The 16329-nt window shown below is 32.4% G+C and overlaps 2 protein-coding genes and 1 pseudogene across 2 annotated transcripts; 1 reads left to right on the forward strand and 2 right to left on the reverse strand.

Moving 5' to 3' along the window:
* Nucleotides 1-3160: 3160 nt before the first annotated feature.
* Nucleotides 3161-3724, reverse strand: LOC134275558 (myelin transcription factor 1-like). The gene has a single exon (XM_062757829.1). The coding sequence runs from the start codon at nt 3722-3724 to the stop codon at nt 3161-3163; it is 564 nt and encodes a 187-aa protein (XP_062613813.1).
* A 5469-nt stretch (nt 3725-9193) lies between these two features.
* On the reverse strand, nt 9194-12418 carry LOC134275559 (uncharacterized; annotated as a pseudogene).
* On the forward strand, nt 11643-15602 carry LOC134275560 (uncharacterized). The gene is made up of 2 exons (XM_062757830.1): nt 11643-11777; nt 13483-15602. The coding sequence occupies exon 2, from the start codon at nt 13485-13487 to the stop codon at nt 15600-15602; it is 2118 nt and encodes a 705-aa protein (XP_062613814.1). The 5' UTR covers nt 11643-11777; nt 13483-13484.
* Nucleotides 15603-16329: the final 727 nt, after the last annotated feature.

The following is a 16329-nucleotide window of genomic DNA, read 5'->3' on the forward strand; positions in this document are numbered from 1 at the left end:
CGGAAAATTCAGTTTAGTTTTTGCATTTCTCTTTTGGCAATTTTTTTTACGTTTTAAATGCAAATGTCCTTGTATATAATTATATTGCAACAGAATGAACAGTTTTGAATGATAAAATAAAATTGATCATGGAATCGAAGGGGATAAAAAGCGAATTTTAGACCTTTATTACATGATTATGGTAATTGTTGAAACGGACTTTGAATGTCCTAATGTTTTCAAATAGAATGATTTAAAGTCACATGTACACAATGACATGTACATCGATTATTGTGTAAAAAAAAAAAAGAAAAGAAAAGAAAAAAGAAAATGGTATACAAGTCAACAAAGTTATGCTGATGGCATATTAACCACATATGTGCAACTCAAAAGCAAAATTGGGGTTATAAGAATTATTCATCAATTGTTGAAAATTTTCTACTAAGAAAATATCAACATGAATGTACAAGTCTATTTGTTATCTAGGAATTTCCTGTCACAGCTTACAAATTGGAGTGGGGAGATTTACCAATATTTCTCCTGAAGATCGATTATGTAGATGTAACATTCATTTTGTTTTTATAACATTGTCATGTAAAATATATATATATATATATATATATATATATATATATGATCGTCAAACATGTCCCCCCCCCCAAAAAAAAAAAAAAAAAAAAATCTCAGTTTATTAATAGTAAATCTCCATACTTCTCAGTTTTAGATGATGAACCCAAAAAATATTGGTCACTCAATACAGAAGATACGGAAACTCTTAATTTTGCAGGCAAATTTATATAAATGATATCATGTAATAGAAGTGGTCATAGTCCTTTACACATGTCATATGTAAATTCTTCTTTATTCCTTTATAATACGGGATTATTAATTGCTTTTAATAATTGTTTTGCTGTTGATTGACTTATTTTTTCCTTATTATTGTAATAATCTCACACTTTTATGTTTTGGACTCTAAATTAGAAATAAAACGTTGTTTTAATATAATGTACTTAGAAATAACCTATAGAAAAAAGTTATGAAATAAAATAGACTTAGTTTTCATTAGGTTGCGTTTCATTGACCTCTAAATATTTTCAATATTTGAAGTTTACAATGGTGGCAATCAAGGAATACCATTAATTGTCGATTTCTTTTTGTGATAGCCGATTTCTTTTTTTTGTGGAGAAATTGTAAAATAATATTAAAATTTTTGAAATAGTCTATTGAACTAGCTATAGCAAATATTTTCCTTACCAATAGGTTAATTTTATTATATTAGATTGATAGATAAATATTTAAGAGGTTTGTCTATTTTCTTTTAATCACCAACACATAAAATAAAAACTTCTTAATATGCTGAATATGAAACATTGTATGAAATATTTTACATAACACATTATACATATGACATGTTTGATTTTAGATGAAGTTTTATATAGTGTGATTTTTTTTTTAATTTTGAATGTTCAGAAACCTTGGTGTCATTAGAAAAGGCTAGTTGTGTATACCATGTACTGCGTGTATATATTACGCCTGGTCACAGTCCATTGTTCCTCTAAGGTAGAAAAACCTCTCAATCCACATAGAATATACAAAAAATACACCAACACGGTAGCAGGTGTCTTCGCGACACGTGTCTCCCCACCTGTGGCACGTGAGGACAGGTGCCCGCGAGTGGGGTTCAACGTAAAGAATTGAAAATTTGATCAACTTACAGACTACTTTAATTTTATTTAAAAAAAAAACTGAGTTCTATATCACATATTTAGCACATTATACATCTCAATACGAATATAATTGAACATATTACTAAAAATTATACAGCGTTTTCAGTGATACTGCATTAATTAACATCACGAAAGCAAGATATATGAAATAAAACAAAATAAAAAAAAAAAAAAAAAGCCTACACATAATATGCAATCTAATTAAAATTTTGAGATTTTCCATTCGCTCCCAGGGTATTGTTTCACAAAAGCAGACTTTTTACATATAAGAGTTCCTCGTGTAAATAAACATTTGGGGGAACAAATGGAAGATTAATTTTAATCAGATTGACATAAAATGCTGCAAATCCTGGGAACCATGACATCAAATTTTCAGGACATTTTTTAATGCTGTAAAACCGCGGCTTACGAATAAAATGTTTTTACGAAGACGGAAATAAAAATACATATATGTAGATATTAAATCAATGTTATTATAAAAATAACTAGTACATGTAACTATTGAACTATATATATATGAATAGTAAAAAAGGCTTCCTAGTCAATATGTATTGTTAACAAATTGAAATTATTGAAATGATATTCATTAAGGAAAATATATATAGAAACATGTATAAAGAATATAAATGCAAACCTTTCTATCTCGGATTATGTTCATCTCGTAATTATCTGTATTTCATGCACCATAAAGACACACTAATTTTCTTTTTAAACAACTTTACATGAAACGTAATCGTAGTTTTGTGAAAATGATGTATGTTTTCAAAATAATCAATTCCCGAGGGGGGTATTGAGTTGGGTAATGTAGAAAATCCTTGTGAGAGGAATCGATTTTGTTTAAAAGTAATATTTTTGAATTCCGACACAATATGAAATAAACATTTTTTATACATTTAATATGAAGCAAAGTTCTTGTATAATATGCTTATCATTGATATCAATATCGGTATGTATAAGTTTACACAGAGCAGGCACATCTCAAAATCTGAATATGAAATATTAGATATTTAAAAATAAAACCATTTTTTAAAATGTGTAAATAAATATAAGAATGATATGAGTTGATTTTCTACCCTTTTGAAAAAAAATTAAAGAGAAAAAGTTTCAGTTCGGTTTCAGCATGCGGAAACCATATGGAATCGAAATCAATAGTAAAAAGATCATATGCATACGAGTTGATTTTTCTACCCTTTTGAAAAAAAAAATAGAAAAAGTTTCAGTACGGTTTCAGCATGCGGAAACCATATGGAATCGAAATTAATAGTTTCCGGAAACGGAAACCTACTGAAACTAAAACGTATCTTTAAATTGACGTTTCATTAAATCTTACATTGGTTTCCGTTTTGCGGAAACTATTAGGAAACAAACCTAATGGTTTCAGTATACGGAAACCCTACTGAAACTTGCTGAAACTATTATATAGTTTCCGCATTGCGGAAACCATACAGGAAACTTCAACGCCAAGTTTCAGCAAGGTTTCCGCATAGTTTCAGTTTTGCGGAAACTAGACTTTTCATCCAGTGCATTTTCAAACCAAGAATCTCCTTAAAAAGTGCCTCGTTTTTTTCTTTGAGGATTTTGTTCTCATTTTCCATGTTGAGTAACTCTTCATTTTTTGTTTTTAGTTTTTCCACTAATGTTGAGCTTTCTGATTTGTTTGCTTCCAACAAGTCAAGGAGTTGTTGTTTGCATGTATTGTGCATGATTTTTTCATTCTTCAGTTGGGCTTCTTTAGTTTCTAATTCAAGTTGTTGATTTGCGATTTTAACTTGAAGTTCATTCTTGATTTCATCTGATTTCTTAAGCTTGTTTTTTATTGAGTTAATTTCATTTTCAGGACTTTTTGATTTATTTGGTGTTGTTGACATTTTACTGTACTGGCTGTTCAAGTTTTCAACGGCTAAAGAAAGAGTACTAACTGTACTTTGAAGTGATTCCAAACCTTTTAAGAATCTTGTTTCTAAGGTTTTCACGAGTCCAGTGTGAGATTTGCTCATTTCCTCTAAAGCTAGGACCATACTTTCTTGAAATCTATCCAGGAATGCACAGAAGCTGAAACAATTTGGCTTTGATCACCATTTAGCAATTGTTCCTGGTTAGAGTTTTGGCTTTGCGGATTTTCAGTTACAGATTTAAGGTGGTTTCCTCTCCTTCGGTCGATGCAGTAATTCTATTCACTAATTCTTTCAGCAGTGGGAAGATTTTGGTCACGAATGAATCTTTTCCATTTCCATGGACCTGAATAGTGCCGGTTGACACGAAAAATGTTATCTTGTAGTGTAGACTAGTATCATCCCCAATGTCTATGCAAATAGAATGGTTTGTTATGGTATTGTTGGTAGTATCCCACTTTTCTGGGTTGTTATACCATTTGACTTCGACAGAGTTACACATTTTCAGCTTTTCTAAGTATATAATTTGTAGAGCTCTAATCCAGGCGAATACACGTTCCCGTTTTGTTCGAAATGCTACCATCCTGGCTTGTTCTTCATAGAGGTGTGGATTAATTTCTTCGTATGCCGCCTGTCTTGCTTTGGACCCGGTAGGCGGGCGGAGTTTGTTAGGAATACAATTCTCTGGGTAATCATTGTGAAGGTTTGTTATTGATACGTCAACAGTCGATAGGTCTTTAAGACACTCGAATTCTTCCGTTGCATTCGACATATTGTATGACTGCGGTCGAGGAAATTCGAGCTAGGAAGCCACGTGTATTTGAAACAAATTAGAAATAATAGCTTATATGGATAATATCGATGTCAATTGGTTACTTCAATCACCTTCAATTAATATTACTGATGATGGATCCTTTCTCTTTCAATGGGAGTTGAAAAAAGGTTTCGCAGTTTAGCTGAACATTATACCTGTTCGGATCCCGAGCCCGATCCCATCATCAGTCTATATTTATGTGTTATATGGCAAAGTTGTTCTCGACAAAACCTTAATAGTGGCATCAATGTGGCAGTCGTTAATTTGATATGAGTAATCTGCAACCATTAACATGAAATAAAACTTTTTGTTTGTCCTGTGATTGGAAAGAAATATTTGCATTGACATCATTTTTTTGTTTAAATGTAAGTAAGAAGTTGACAGTTGATACAGATATCAGAATTAAGTTACATTGATTGGAAGTTTGCATGCAGGAAATGGACTAGTAACCCAGCAGGCACGCAACGTTGTTTCAACGTTGAAAGGAGGTGGAATATAGGTTGCAACGTTGATCAACTATATTTCAACGTTGTTTCAACGTTGAGGTTTCAACGTTGAATCCTCAACCTTTTTTCAACGTTGAAACAACGTTGAAGCTGCAACATATTTTCAACGTTGAATGTTCGTCGATATTTCAACGTTGAAACAACGTTGAGGCTGCAACATATTTTCAACGTTGAAAGTTCGTCGATATTTCAACATGGAAACAACGTTGAAGCTGCAACATATTTTCAACGTTGAATGTTCGTTGATATTTCAACGTTGAAACAACGTTGAGGCTGCAACATATTTTCAACGTTGAATGTTCGTCGATATTTCAACGTTGAAACAACGTTGAAGATTCAACATGTTTTCAACGTTGAGTATTTTCTGATATTGTAAAGTTAAAACAAGGTTTAAAAATGCAAAGTTGACTGACTTGATTTCAACGTTGAAACAACGTGCAAGATGCAACATATTTTCAACTTTAGGAAAGTTAGGAAAATTTAACGTTGAAACAATTAAGGGGTAACGAATTTTGAGCACTTTAGTTTTTAAGTTCAAAATATAAAGGTGTCTAATTTAACTCTAATCCATGCGATTAATTTTTCGCAATATACACAAAGCTGTATGCATTGTTAGAAAATTTTATCTATATAATAATTATACTTAATAAATGAAACGCATGCATTATGAATTGATTTACTCAAAAGAGTTGTGCCAATAGCTAGTACCATTATAAAATTTTAAACATGAGTTTATATGAAGCATGGCATATACATTTAACACTTCATTATAATTATGTTTCAAAAAAAGGTTTTTTTTCAATAAATTGTGAATGCTATTTTTTTGGACACATGTTTTTAAAATATGTCAAATATAAGCTTTTAATAAATAATTTAACATCTTTATCCAACATCTTACTGTAATTCCATGTTACTATAGAATTAATAAAAATAATTATTCAGAATTAATGTTCTTAAAGTAAGACCCTTATGGATCCGTGCCGTATACTCTTGCACAGATTATACGTATACAGAGCGAATCTAAGAAGTCTTAAAGCTTATTTTATTAGATTGTATTTTCTGTGTGTATTAATTCTATAATCTTTCTTTTCACAAAATATAAAAAAAAAATTCAAATAAACACATAAGAATTTTCACACTGACAATTAACCCCGGTCAAGTTGTATTACTCAAGATCCACTCCCCAAAAACCTTCGAGATATCAGATAAGGAGTGCCTCTCGCTTAGTTGGTCAGTTTCAGTGTCAGGATAACCTTTTAATGCAATTTTCTTGCTGGGCAGAGTTTAGCTGTTTGCAGCGTATCTAGGTCAAAATTTGAATTCAACTGATGGACAAGAAGTGCGCGTCTCCTTGCTGTTCATATTTAATATGTTTTTCAAGCTATATACACAAGGATTAAGGTTGGAATATCAACTTCTGCTCAGTAAGTATTATTTCCTTTTCATGAATTTAAGAAATTCAGTTTTTTAGTATCTGTTCATCATTTAATTCTTGTTTTATAAGTATATTTGAAATCTGCGTGAAATGCACATCCTTGGTTCGTGTTATGTGTTTTGTTGATATTCATTTGGTTATGAAATATAAGCTAGTATACTAATATATTATACAATTTAACTAATTGTAGTTCGCCGTAAGGTTCAGTCAACCAGTTATGCAGGGAATTGATTGTATAGTCAGCCTTGATTGCATCAGATTCTTCTCCCGTGAAAATTATACAAAGGAATGCAACATTTTGTAAGTACACTATGTGTTTGTCTATAACATTTTTCTTTAGTAATAATTATTTATAAGCATACTCATACGAATTTTAACATAAAGTCAACATTAATTCTTTTAATCATGTTAATTAAATACAAGTACCGGAATATATTCCTTTATCTGATTTTTTAAATCATTCATGTATATTTATTTTTATCGTTTGATATAACGTGTTACATGTGAACGTACATTTTATCGAACAAATGGATTTAACATCTTTATTTCTTTTATCAATAGGCTTTTGCTTAGAGGGCTGGAGGGTGGATTCTCCTGCTCATTTCTTTCATTCGTGGGACTTAACTCTATGCGTGATTAAAATCAATGGATCTGCCACTTTATGGAACTTAGAAGTGTAAGGCATACGCGTACTTTGAAGGACCTGGATGTGATTTTTGTGACCCACTTTTCCCAAGGAATATAAATTTTGTCAAGCAGTGGTTTTTGAGATTCAGTGATTGAATCCGAATTTGTGTTTGTCTAAAAAAAAACATGTAAAATTAATTCTCTCATAATCATAATACTTGATTACAACTTATATAAATATTACGCAACTTGAATAAAATTTTTTATTAGAATTTGAAATGTATTTGTTTATAAAGCAAAATGTAATATGAATTCAACGTGATTTCAACCAAATATCAACGTTTGTACATCCGAAAAATTTCAACCAAATTTCAACCTATTTTCAACCAATGTTCACTTTTGTTCAATGTTGATATTTGACGTTGAAACAACGTTGAAGCTTCAACGTTGCCTCAACTTTCATTTGCAACCAAAAATCAACCATAAATCAACCAAAAATTCAACCCATTTTCAACGTTTATTCAACGTTGAAAATTGACGTTGAAACAACGTTATGTCTCAACGTTGCCTCAACTTTCATATGCAACCAAAATTCAACGTTGATTCAACGTTGAAGTGCAACGTTGATTCAACGTTGAATCAACGTTGAAATGCCTGCTGGGAACAAACTGAAAGTGGAATCGAACCACTGTCTCCATTGCATAAAGAAATGACGCTTTCACCACTAAGCTATTCAGTTTTATATAAGAGTTCACATTTCCATAATGCAGGAGTGACTGATGTACAGTTGAAAATAAAGACATTAAGAAATCACGATAAATCAGTACATGTCACATCCAGTACAATCAATGAATTTAGTAATGTAGCTTGACATACCTACAGTAACTTTATTTAATTCATAGTTCCGACTTGTCTTCCGTAGCTCCGCCCACCTTAGCTACCGTTACTAAGTCCCACATTATGGCGATGCAGGCTGCATCATTTTCGGTGGCGACCGACAGTTTAAAGTTGATTCCTGACGATTTCTGTGTGAAATACCTACCCAACAATTCAAAATTATCAGATAAAGTTTTACAGAAGGGGTTGAATTACTTTACCCAAGGGTATATTCATAATATTAAGATTTTCAGTTTGGATAACTCCGTACAAGTCGCTGCAAGATGCTGGAGGTCGATGAGAAAAAATCAATCGCCGCACCAACTTAGTTTGGAAATTAAAATAAATGCGATAACCGAATCTCAGTGCTCCTGTAAAGTTGGGTATGTGTATATATCACCCAAATATTTTCGTATTTATCAAGAAAATCTTGTTATTTATCAGGGTTAGTTTGGCCAAGGCCCATCAGAATGTAAACATTGGTGACCCAATTAATTTTCACCGATATATATGTTGACGTGATAAATAATCAACTGCATGGTTCAGGATTTTTATTAATTGATATAAAATGAATAAATTCTGTCAAAATACACAATAAGTATTATAAAGACCAGCTTCTTCATTTCCTAGGCCTAGCCAAATTCCTTTGATTTTAGCAATTTTTTAATTTATTTTTGATAATTTAATTGGTTACGTTATGAGCCTGATTGGAAATATTTTTTTTTAAAAATCATCAGACATGCTGACTATTGGTTTAACAAAGCTTAAGAATGTGCCATTTTCTTCCACTTTGCTAACTGAAATTCAGCTTTAAATTTTCCTTGCAGTTTAAATGGTCACTGTTCCCATGTAGTTGGCCTAATAAAAAGTCTGCAGGGGTTCAAACTCCACAATTTTTCAAATGTACCTGAACAACAAAGTTGTACAAGCATCCTACAGCAGTGGCATGTGCCCAGGGGGTCAATGATCAAGCCTGTCCCTATTAAACATGTGGTTGTTGCAAGACCAACTGAATCAAGAAAAAGGAAACCTGTGACATGCCAGTTAGACTTAAATCAAGAGTATGTGAAAAAACGAAGACTTTTTTTGTTGGAAATAAAACCATTGCATTTAATAATACAGTATTCTTCATGGCTACAATTTCATATAAATATAAGTTCAGTTTTTTTAATTGATCAGTCATAATAATAATACAAATAATATAAAAAAAATCACAAATTGAAAAATATTAATTCATACATCATATTTTAATATCAGTCTACCCAAAGTGTCCAAAAATGACATACTGCAGCTGAGTTCATTAAAAGGAACCCCTTTGGAATATACTGTGTCTGCAGATCACCCATTAGTAAACACCCCCCTTGGTGATGTGCAGATAGGCTCAATATTGTCATATCAGGTACATGTTTACAATTACCACAATTAATATTTAATCTAAATATCAATGCAGTTGGAAAATTTGCTAATAAATTTAAAAATACAGTATAAAAATTATCCACATCACAATGCTAAATGCCAAAGTCAATGATATGTGTCAATACAACTGACATGCTTAACTCAGAATAAAGTAGACTACTTACTATGTTTACTGTCTGTTACAAACACATCATGAAAAAGTGTCAAGTGACAACATACAGACCAAATTTTGTTAATAATTTTAAACAATGATGTTGGGATGCGCACAGATAGTATCTTGTAGGTTTTAACTTTAGCAATAAGTCTTTCAATGTGCACGCTATGTTTTGCAATTTTTTCAGTAAGGATAGTATCTGAAAGCGACATTTGACATGTTGATGAAGCCATCGGTGGAATATTCAGCAGCAAATTAAGTTTACATAATTCTTCTTTAATAGTAAATCCTTTATCAGCCATGATAGCATCGCCTTCTTTAACATAACCCTTTGACTGAAGTGTTTCAAGAACATCATAAAACCCAGACTGTTCACAAATTTGTTTATCTGATATACATCCTGTAAACAATTCGGATGCAAAAATCACTGAACCATTTGGATCTAACCAATTAATGCCTTTAAAGTAGTGCTTGATTTATAATCACTATAAAGCTGACTTTGCAAGCTGAGTGCACATGGTGCTTGTGTTCTAAATTCAGTCCCATCAATTATAATCAAAGTTGTGGGGTAATCATGTTTAAAATCTTTTGGCATGTTATTAATAATAATATCACGATGTGGCCAGATACAAAGTTGCCCCAATTTAAAGTACATATGTGAAATCCAAGTATTGAATACAATTCCCGATGACTGTAGTGATAGTTTAAACCTTACTGATAGATCTTTTAGACCAAAATTATGTCTCAATCTACATAAAGTTAAAAACAGTCCATCTTGCATTGACAATTTCCTGATGTCTTTTTCGACCCTTTTCATAATTTGTCGAGGATCCATCAGGTATCAAAAATGCCAGAAGACCTGCAAATCTAATGTATGCGATCCCAGTGTAATATTTGAATACATTTTTTAACTTTCCCTGTTTTCTTAGTACTTCATCAACTCCAAATGTTGGCTTCTGATTTTGAGATAGCTGTTGATCTTTAAGCTCTTTTATTTCTGTTTCCAGTTTGCAGATGGTGTCTTTATACTGCTTCTCTTTTTCTTTTAACACGTGTAGTTCAGTGGCCATTGCAAACATATCAATCCCAGAAACCCCTAGAAAAAAAATTAATAATTTTGTACTTCAAATTGCTTATGCTAAGAAATATTTTTCAGACAAAAAATATTAAGGAAGTTGAGCCAGCAAAATCAGATGGTTGTGGTAATACAGATGTGTTCCAGCAAGCCCCTGTCCCTTTGCCAAACCAGTTTATTGATTTAAATGAAGATTACAAAGAATGTAAACCTATTGAAATTGAAATCAACACTCGTGAACAAAGCCAGTCTGAACTGTGGTATAATGAACGAAAAAAGCGACTCACTGCTTCTAATTTTGGCAAAATCTTGCAAAGAAAATCAAACGTGTTCGAACATCTTCGCTAGCCAAGGGTTTCTAATATGCTACTCTCCTAACGAGGAGAGTAGCGTATCAGAAACCCTTAGCTAGCGAAGATGGTGTTCAAAGTAAAATGTAAATATGTATTATAGGCGCTTGGGTCAAGGATACTGTATATTCTCTATATAATGTATTGTCGAGGAAATTCGAACTATACTCGTAACATTTTTTTTCAGTGCACAGTGTTAATTTTTAGTTTTTTATAAACCTATCTGCTTCATGTACACCAGAATGTCACGGAAAGAACAAGATATGGTTTCAATATATCATCTGCCTCCCTGAACTGGAACAAATAAAGAGTTCAGTCAGGAGTTGATGTTTTATAAAAAAGAAAAACTGAATTTGTATTTCTTTAAAAAGATAACAATTAAAATATTTTGGTCATTTTAATTAATCCTGGGTACTGATTTAAATGATTGTCTCTACTTTTCTTCCAAAAAACGTTCCTTGCGTCACAAAATATGTAAGATTTAACTATGAGCAGAGGCAAGACCCACGACCATTTGTTGTGTGCCTAATCTCTTTCGTATTTTAAATAGACTGTCAAAAATTCGTTGTGGGTCTCTCCTCCGCTCATATTTATTTTTAGAAAAATTTTTAAGTCGTCGCGAACTCAGCCAGTGACGGAAGAGAAAATCCTAGATTTATCCGGAATGTTTTATTGAGAGTTTGAATTGATGATTATTGCTTACTCTGTCATTTACAACATAAACCACCTGAGGTATAGTTTTTGTTGCACTTATTTGAATCAATCTTCAATTCGAATATATATATATGCTTTGAAAGGTGAAAATATTTAAGATACGATTTCACTTTTACACTGCGTCGGTAACTTCCGGTAACGTTATACTTTGGCTGTCGGCTGGAAAACAGACGATCACAATGAACCACTGCACAAATAATCGCCTCCTTTCGGTAAGTTATTCATAGCAGTTGATAGAACGTTGTCAAGTTATTTATGCCAATTAAGTAATAAATATGAAATTTCCTCTACTTTGAAACATTTCATAGGCCTAACATATCAGCATGATCACCAGCATATAGACGAATTTCTCATTCCTAAGAGTTATCTCCCAATAATTTAATTTTACTTGTAACACGTCATTTGATTGGATAAAAGATTTTATCCATTTTGTATAACATAACTTGCCTACGTCACAATGAGTAACGTCAAAAAACGTATTACTCCGCTTATACTTTTAAAATTTAATTAAAAGCTTTATCCAGAGATGAGTTATTCAGGTCCACTGAAATTAAATTATAACACTAAATTTAATTTCAACTTATATTATTGATATAACAAAACTTGCGGCTGTTTACGCTTTTTTATCAACCGTTTCGCGGTTTATAAAGCTACCAAAGTTATGTTATATTTAATATAAAAAAAGCATAATTCCTTAAATGTCGGCAGAAAACTTTGTCCTTTGTAAGTTACCTGTTAATATTTTTAATCTTTAAACTTTATCGATCTGTACCTGTATTGCCAGAATATGGGGCAACATGAAAAACGTAATGAACATATTCATACAGATGTTATTTCTGAGATACTGTCCCATTAAGCTGGTAAGTTTACAGAGGGAAAACAGTGTCTTACGCCGGTTGACCCCAGATTGACCCCTCAAATGGGAATAACTTTTGTAAATGTGAAAGTCGTGTGTTCATGTGGACAAGGAAATACTGTATGTGTTGTGAAAAAAAAAAACTTTGTAATAAACCAATATCGACGACACAGTACATGTAGTGCATTTTTAAATGCATAGTCATTGATTTTGAAGGGGAAAATGTGAATGTAATATTTTTATAATTAAAATACACCAGACCTCTACTTTGAGTTATTCAGGTCCAGTACAAACACGATGAACACTAGATTTAATAGCTACGTAGCTTGATATTGTACATACCTTGATTTACCTACCTGTCGTAGCTTTATTTAGCTACCAAATCAATCTTATTTCATAAAAAAGCATAATTATTAGGATTTGCAGAAACATGAAAAATCACTCTTGAAGAAATGTCTTTTTCTGTGCAATCTCTATCAAAGTTCTGCAAGTTTTGGGGCTTTATACAATAGTTACTCCTTGAATGAATTAACAAAGAAGTCCAGTTCTTGTTAACATGTAACTTGATAATGCATTGGTAATTATTCAGCACAATGTGAAGTAAATCATACTTATCAATGCCTCACTGCACACAAGATAAGGAACAGACTTAACCCAAACAATAGAATTACATATTTTACTTCAGTATGTTCAAATGCAGCAATATTTGAATTATCTCTGCTTTGGGTTGTTTTTTAAAACCCCAATTGCACTTTTCGTCTTTTTTTAATAAAAAGAAAAAGTGTGAAAAGCTGCAATGTAAAAGCTAAATAATGAAAGCTACCTAGGTAATTCTATCTATGCAGCTAAATCTATTATCTGCACTGGACCTGTTATTAAATAGTTGGCCGTCACGAAAGCTGCATTTTTTTTCTCTGTGTAAAACATATATGCACTAAAGATCAAATCCCCGTATAAAAATCCATTATTGGTCTGAGGACCCCCCCTCCCATTAAGGTAGAAATATTTACATTACTTTTTTGCAAATAAAGTAGAATACATGTAGCAGATTTATTTTGTAGATATGCCCAAGTCATACAAATGTGCTGTTTGTGGGAGGGCACACCTAAAGCAAAGGAGACCTATCAAAACTAAACCATTGAAAAGATTTGTCACTAAACTGATAAACAGAGAAATTCAATGTGATGATGTTATTTGTGACAAATGCAGAGCTGTGTACAGAAAAACTGTTGTTAAATCAAGAGCAACTCAAAAACGTGCAACACTCATTGAAGGCGTAATCTCGGATGACGAAGATGCAGACTTTATCGTAAACATTGAAAATACAACAAGCGAAGTTTTGCGGAGTCCTAAAAACATAACTCTACATGTTCAATCAACTGCATCCTCCCATAAGTACTGTGTTATTTGCAAAGAACATCTCACCAAAGGAAGGAAATCATGTATTGTTCCACTTAGTGCAAGGACTCAATCATTTATTGAGAAGGGGATTTTTATTGATAGCCAAGCACGCTGTTGTGTAATTCATTTGACAAACAAAATCTTCTCAGAAGAAGCACTAAAGTTGATTAAATCAAAATATTCAAAAACGTCATTCAACAGAACTGATATTGTAACATTGTTGGAAAATGTTCGAAAGACTTTAACTCATTCCAGTGGTGTCAACTTTGAACATCTGCATTTATTGTCTGACAGTGTGTGTTATAGCTTAACTGGTCTTAACAAACAACATTTTGAAGATGTAGTGTCACATTTAACCACTCTGAAGAACAGCAGTGTACGGACAATTAAAACTTGTGTTGCCATCTTACTGACTAAGCTCAGGACTGGTTTACCAAACCATCTATTGGGTGTTATATTTTCCCTTACCAAGAGCCAAATTCAGAGATGTGTTCACAGTGCCCGATCTTGTTTGATGCAAGAGTTTGTCCCACAGCACATTGGATTTCATCATATTTCCCATGCTGATTTTGTATCCCAACATACTACACCCATTTCCAAAAGGCTGTTTTCAAATAATAATGATGATGCTGCCATCATTGTTTTGGATGGCACATACATTTACATTCAAAAGAGCTCTGATTATACCTTTCAACGAATGTCATTTAGTATGTACAAACACAGACCACTACTAAAACCTATGGTCATTGTCGGAACTGATGGATACATCCTGTCCATTTTGGGACCTTACTATGCAAAGAATAATGACACTTCAATCACAAAGCATATTCTGAAAACTAACAGTGAAGGAATGAAGGTTTGGCTGAATGACAATGATATTTTTATTGTGGATCGTGGATTTAGGGATGTGTCGGCATACCTCAAAGAAGAGGGATTTAATGTGGAAATGCCACATTATCTACAAAAAGGCAACAAACAGCATAACACAGAAGAGGCCAATACCAGCAGGCTTGTGACTAAAGTTAGGTGGGTGGTTGAAAGCGTCAATTCACGAATTAAGCAGTGGAAGTTCTTTGACAAAGTTGTTTCCAATCATTACATCCCTTACATTGGTGATTTTCTTCGTATTGTGTGCTCATTATTCAACTGTTATCGCCCACAGTTGGCAAACATGGATCCTTCATCAGAGGAATTGGCAAACAAAATGTTGGAAAGAAGTTCTCAGAGAAATGATGTTCAGAGAATGGTAGAGGAGGAGGGGCTCTTGAAGAAAAGGTCAATTTTCAAGAAAGTTGAAATGAGTACATGTACCAGTGACAACTCTCTGCCTGTACAAGATTTCCCTGTATTGTCCATGGACAAACTTAGAGAAATAACACTTGGAATATATCAACTAAAGGAAGCAAAGAACTATGTGATAGATAATTTTTCAGAAGATCAGTATGAAGTTTATGTGTGTAATCCAATTGAAAATCTGCTCCGGGTTAAACTTAAGTCAAGGCATTCAGGTAGCGTCCGTCATACAGTTTTTATTCATTATAATCTAGATGAAATCATAGGATGGTATTGCACTTGCAAAGTTGGTGCACGTGTTGTGGGATGTTGTGCCCATGTCGCTAGTGTTCTTTGGTATCTTGGATACCATCGCTTCCAAGGAACTGATTTTCAAAGAGTGAAATTCCATAGCTCTATTACTGATGCCAGCATCCCTCCAGAAACAGACAGTGAAATGGAGAGTTGGAGTGATGATAATCCAATGTTAAATTGTAATTCCTATTGATGACATTACTATGACATTTGCAATTCAGTTTTGAAGGTTAATTTGATATGCTGTTTGTAGATCTTCCTGTTAATATTCATTGTTTCAACATTCAAATATAGTTACAATTTATGACACAGTGTTAGTACAAACAAATGTAAAGACAGTCTAATTTTGAGTGTAATATTTATAAATGCAGAAAATAATTTTGCTTTGAAGATATTATATAGTACAAAAGGTGTAGTACTTAACAAGTATCTTTATCTTTGGGATTGAGGAAAGGTACATGCATTAACATATGTAGTTGTAAAAATATGTTGCATTAATAATAGCAGTACATATTCATAATGTGTACATGTTTGAGGAGCACATTTCTCTCCTTGTTTTTGATTGTAGACATTGAAGAATCTATTTTAAAACGTTTAAACAATATGATTGTATGAAGTCCCATTTGATTGTTGGATGTTTACATGAACATGTCTTTGTTACACATCAACATGTCACATGTACATGTACATACATGTATGTAACTTTGCTATTAACAATGTCCATCAGGTGTGATTAAACTATATGTTATTATTTATTAATGACATATATATTTGTTAAAAACTGATAATTAAATGATTGCAAATTGAATTGATAATTATATGTCATAATGATAATGTCCATATACAATGTATGATTGAAAGAAACATTTTCTAATATTTCACATGTTAAGAAAATAGATTGATCTGTTCTATTTTTCTTT

This window comes from Saccostrea cucullata, unplaced genomic scaffold (genome assembly GCF_032062105.1).
Source record: "Saccostrea cucullata isolate Sc308-1 unplaced genomic scaffold, CSIRO_AGI_Scuc_v1 ctg7165, whole genome shotgun sequence".
In the NCBI taxonomy this organism is placed as follows: domain Eukaryota; kingdom Metazoa; phylum Mollusca; class Bivalvia; order Ostreida; family Ostreidae; genus Saccostrea; species Saccostrea cuccullata.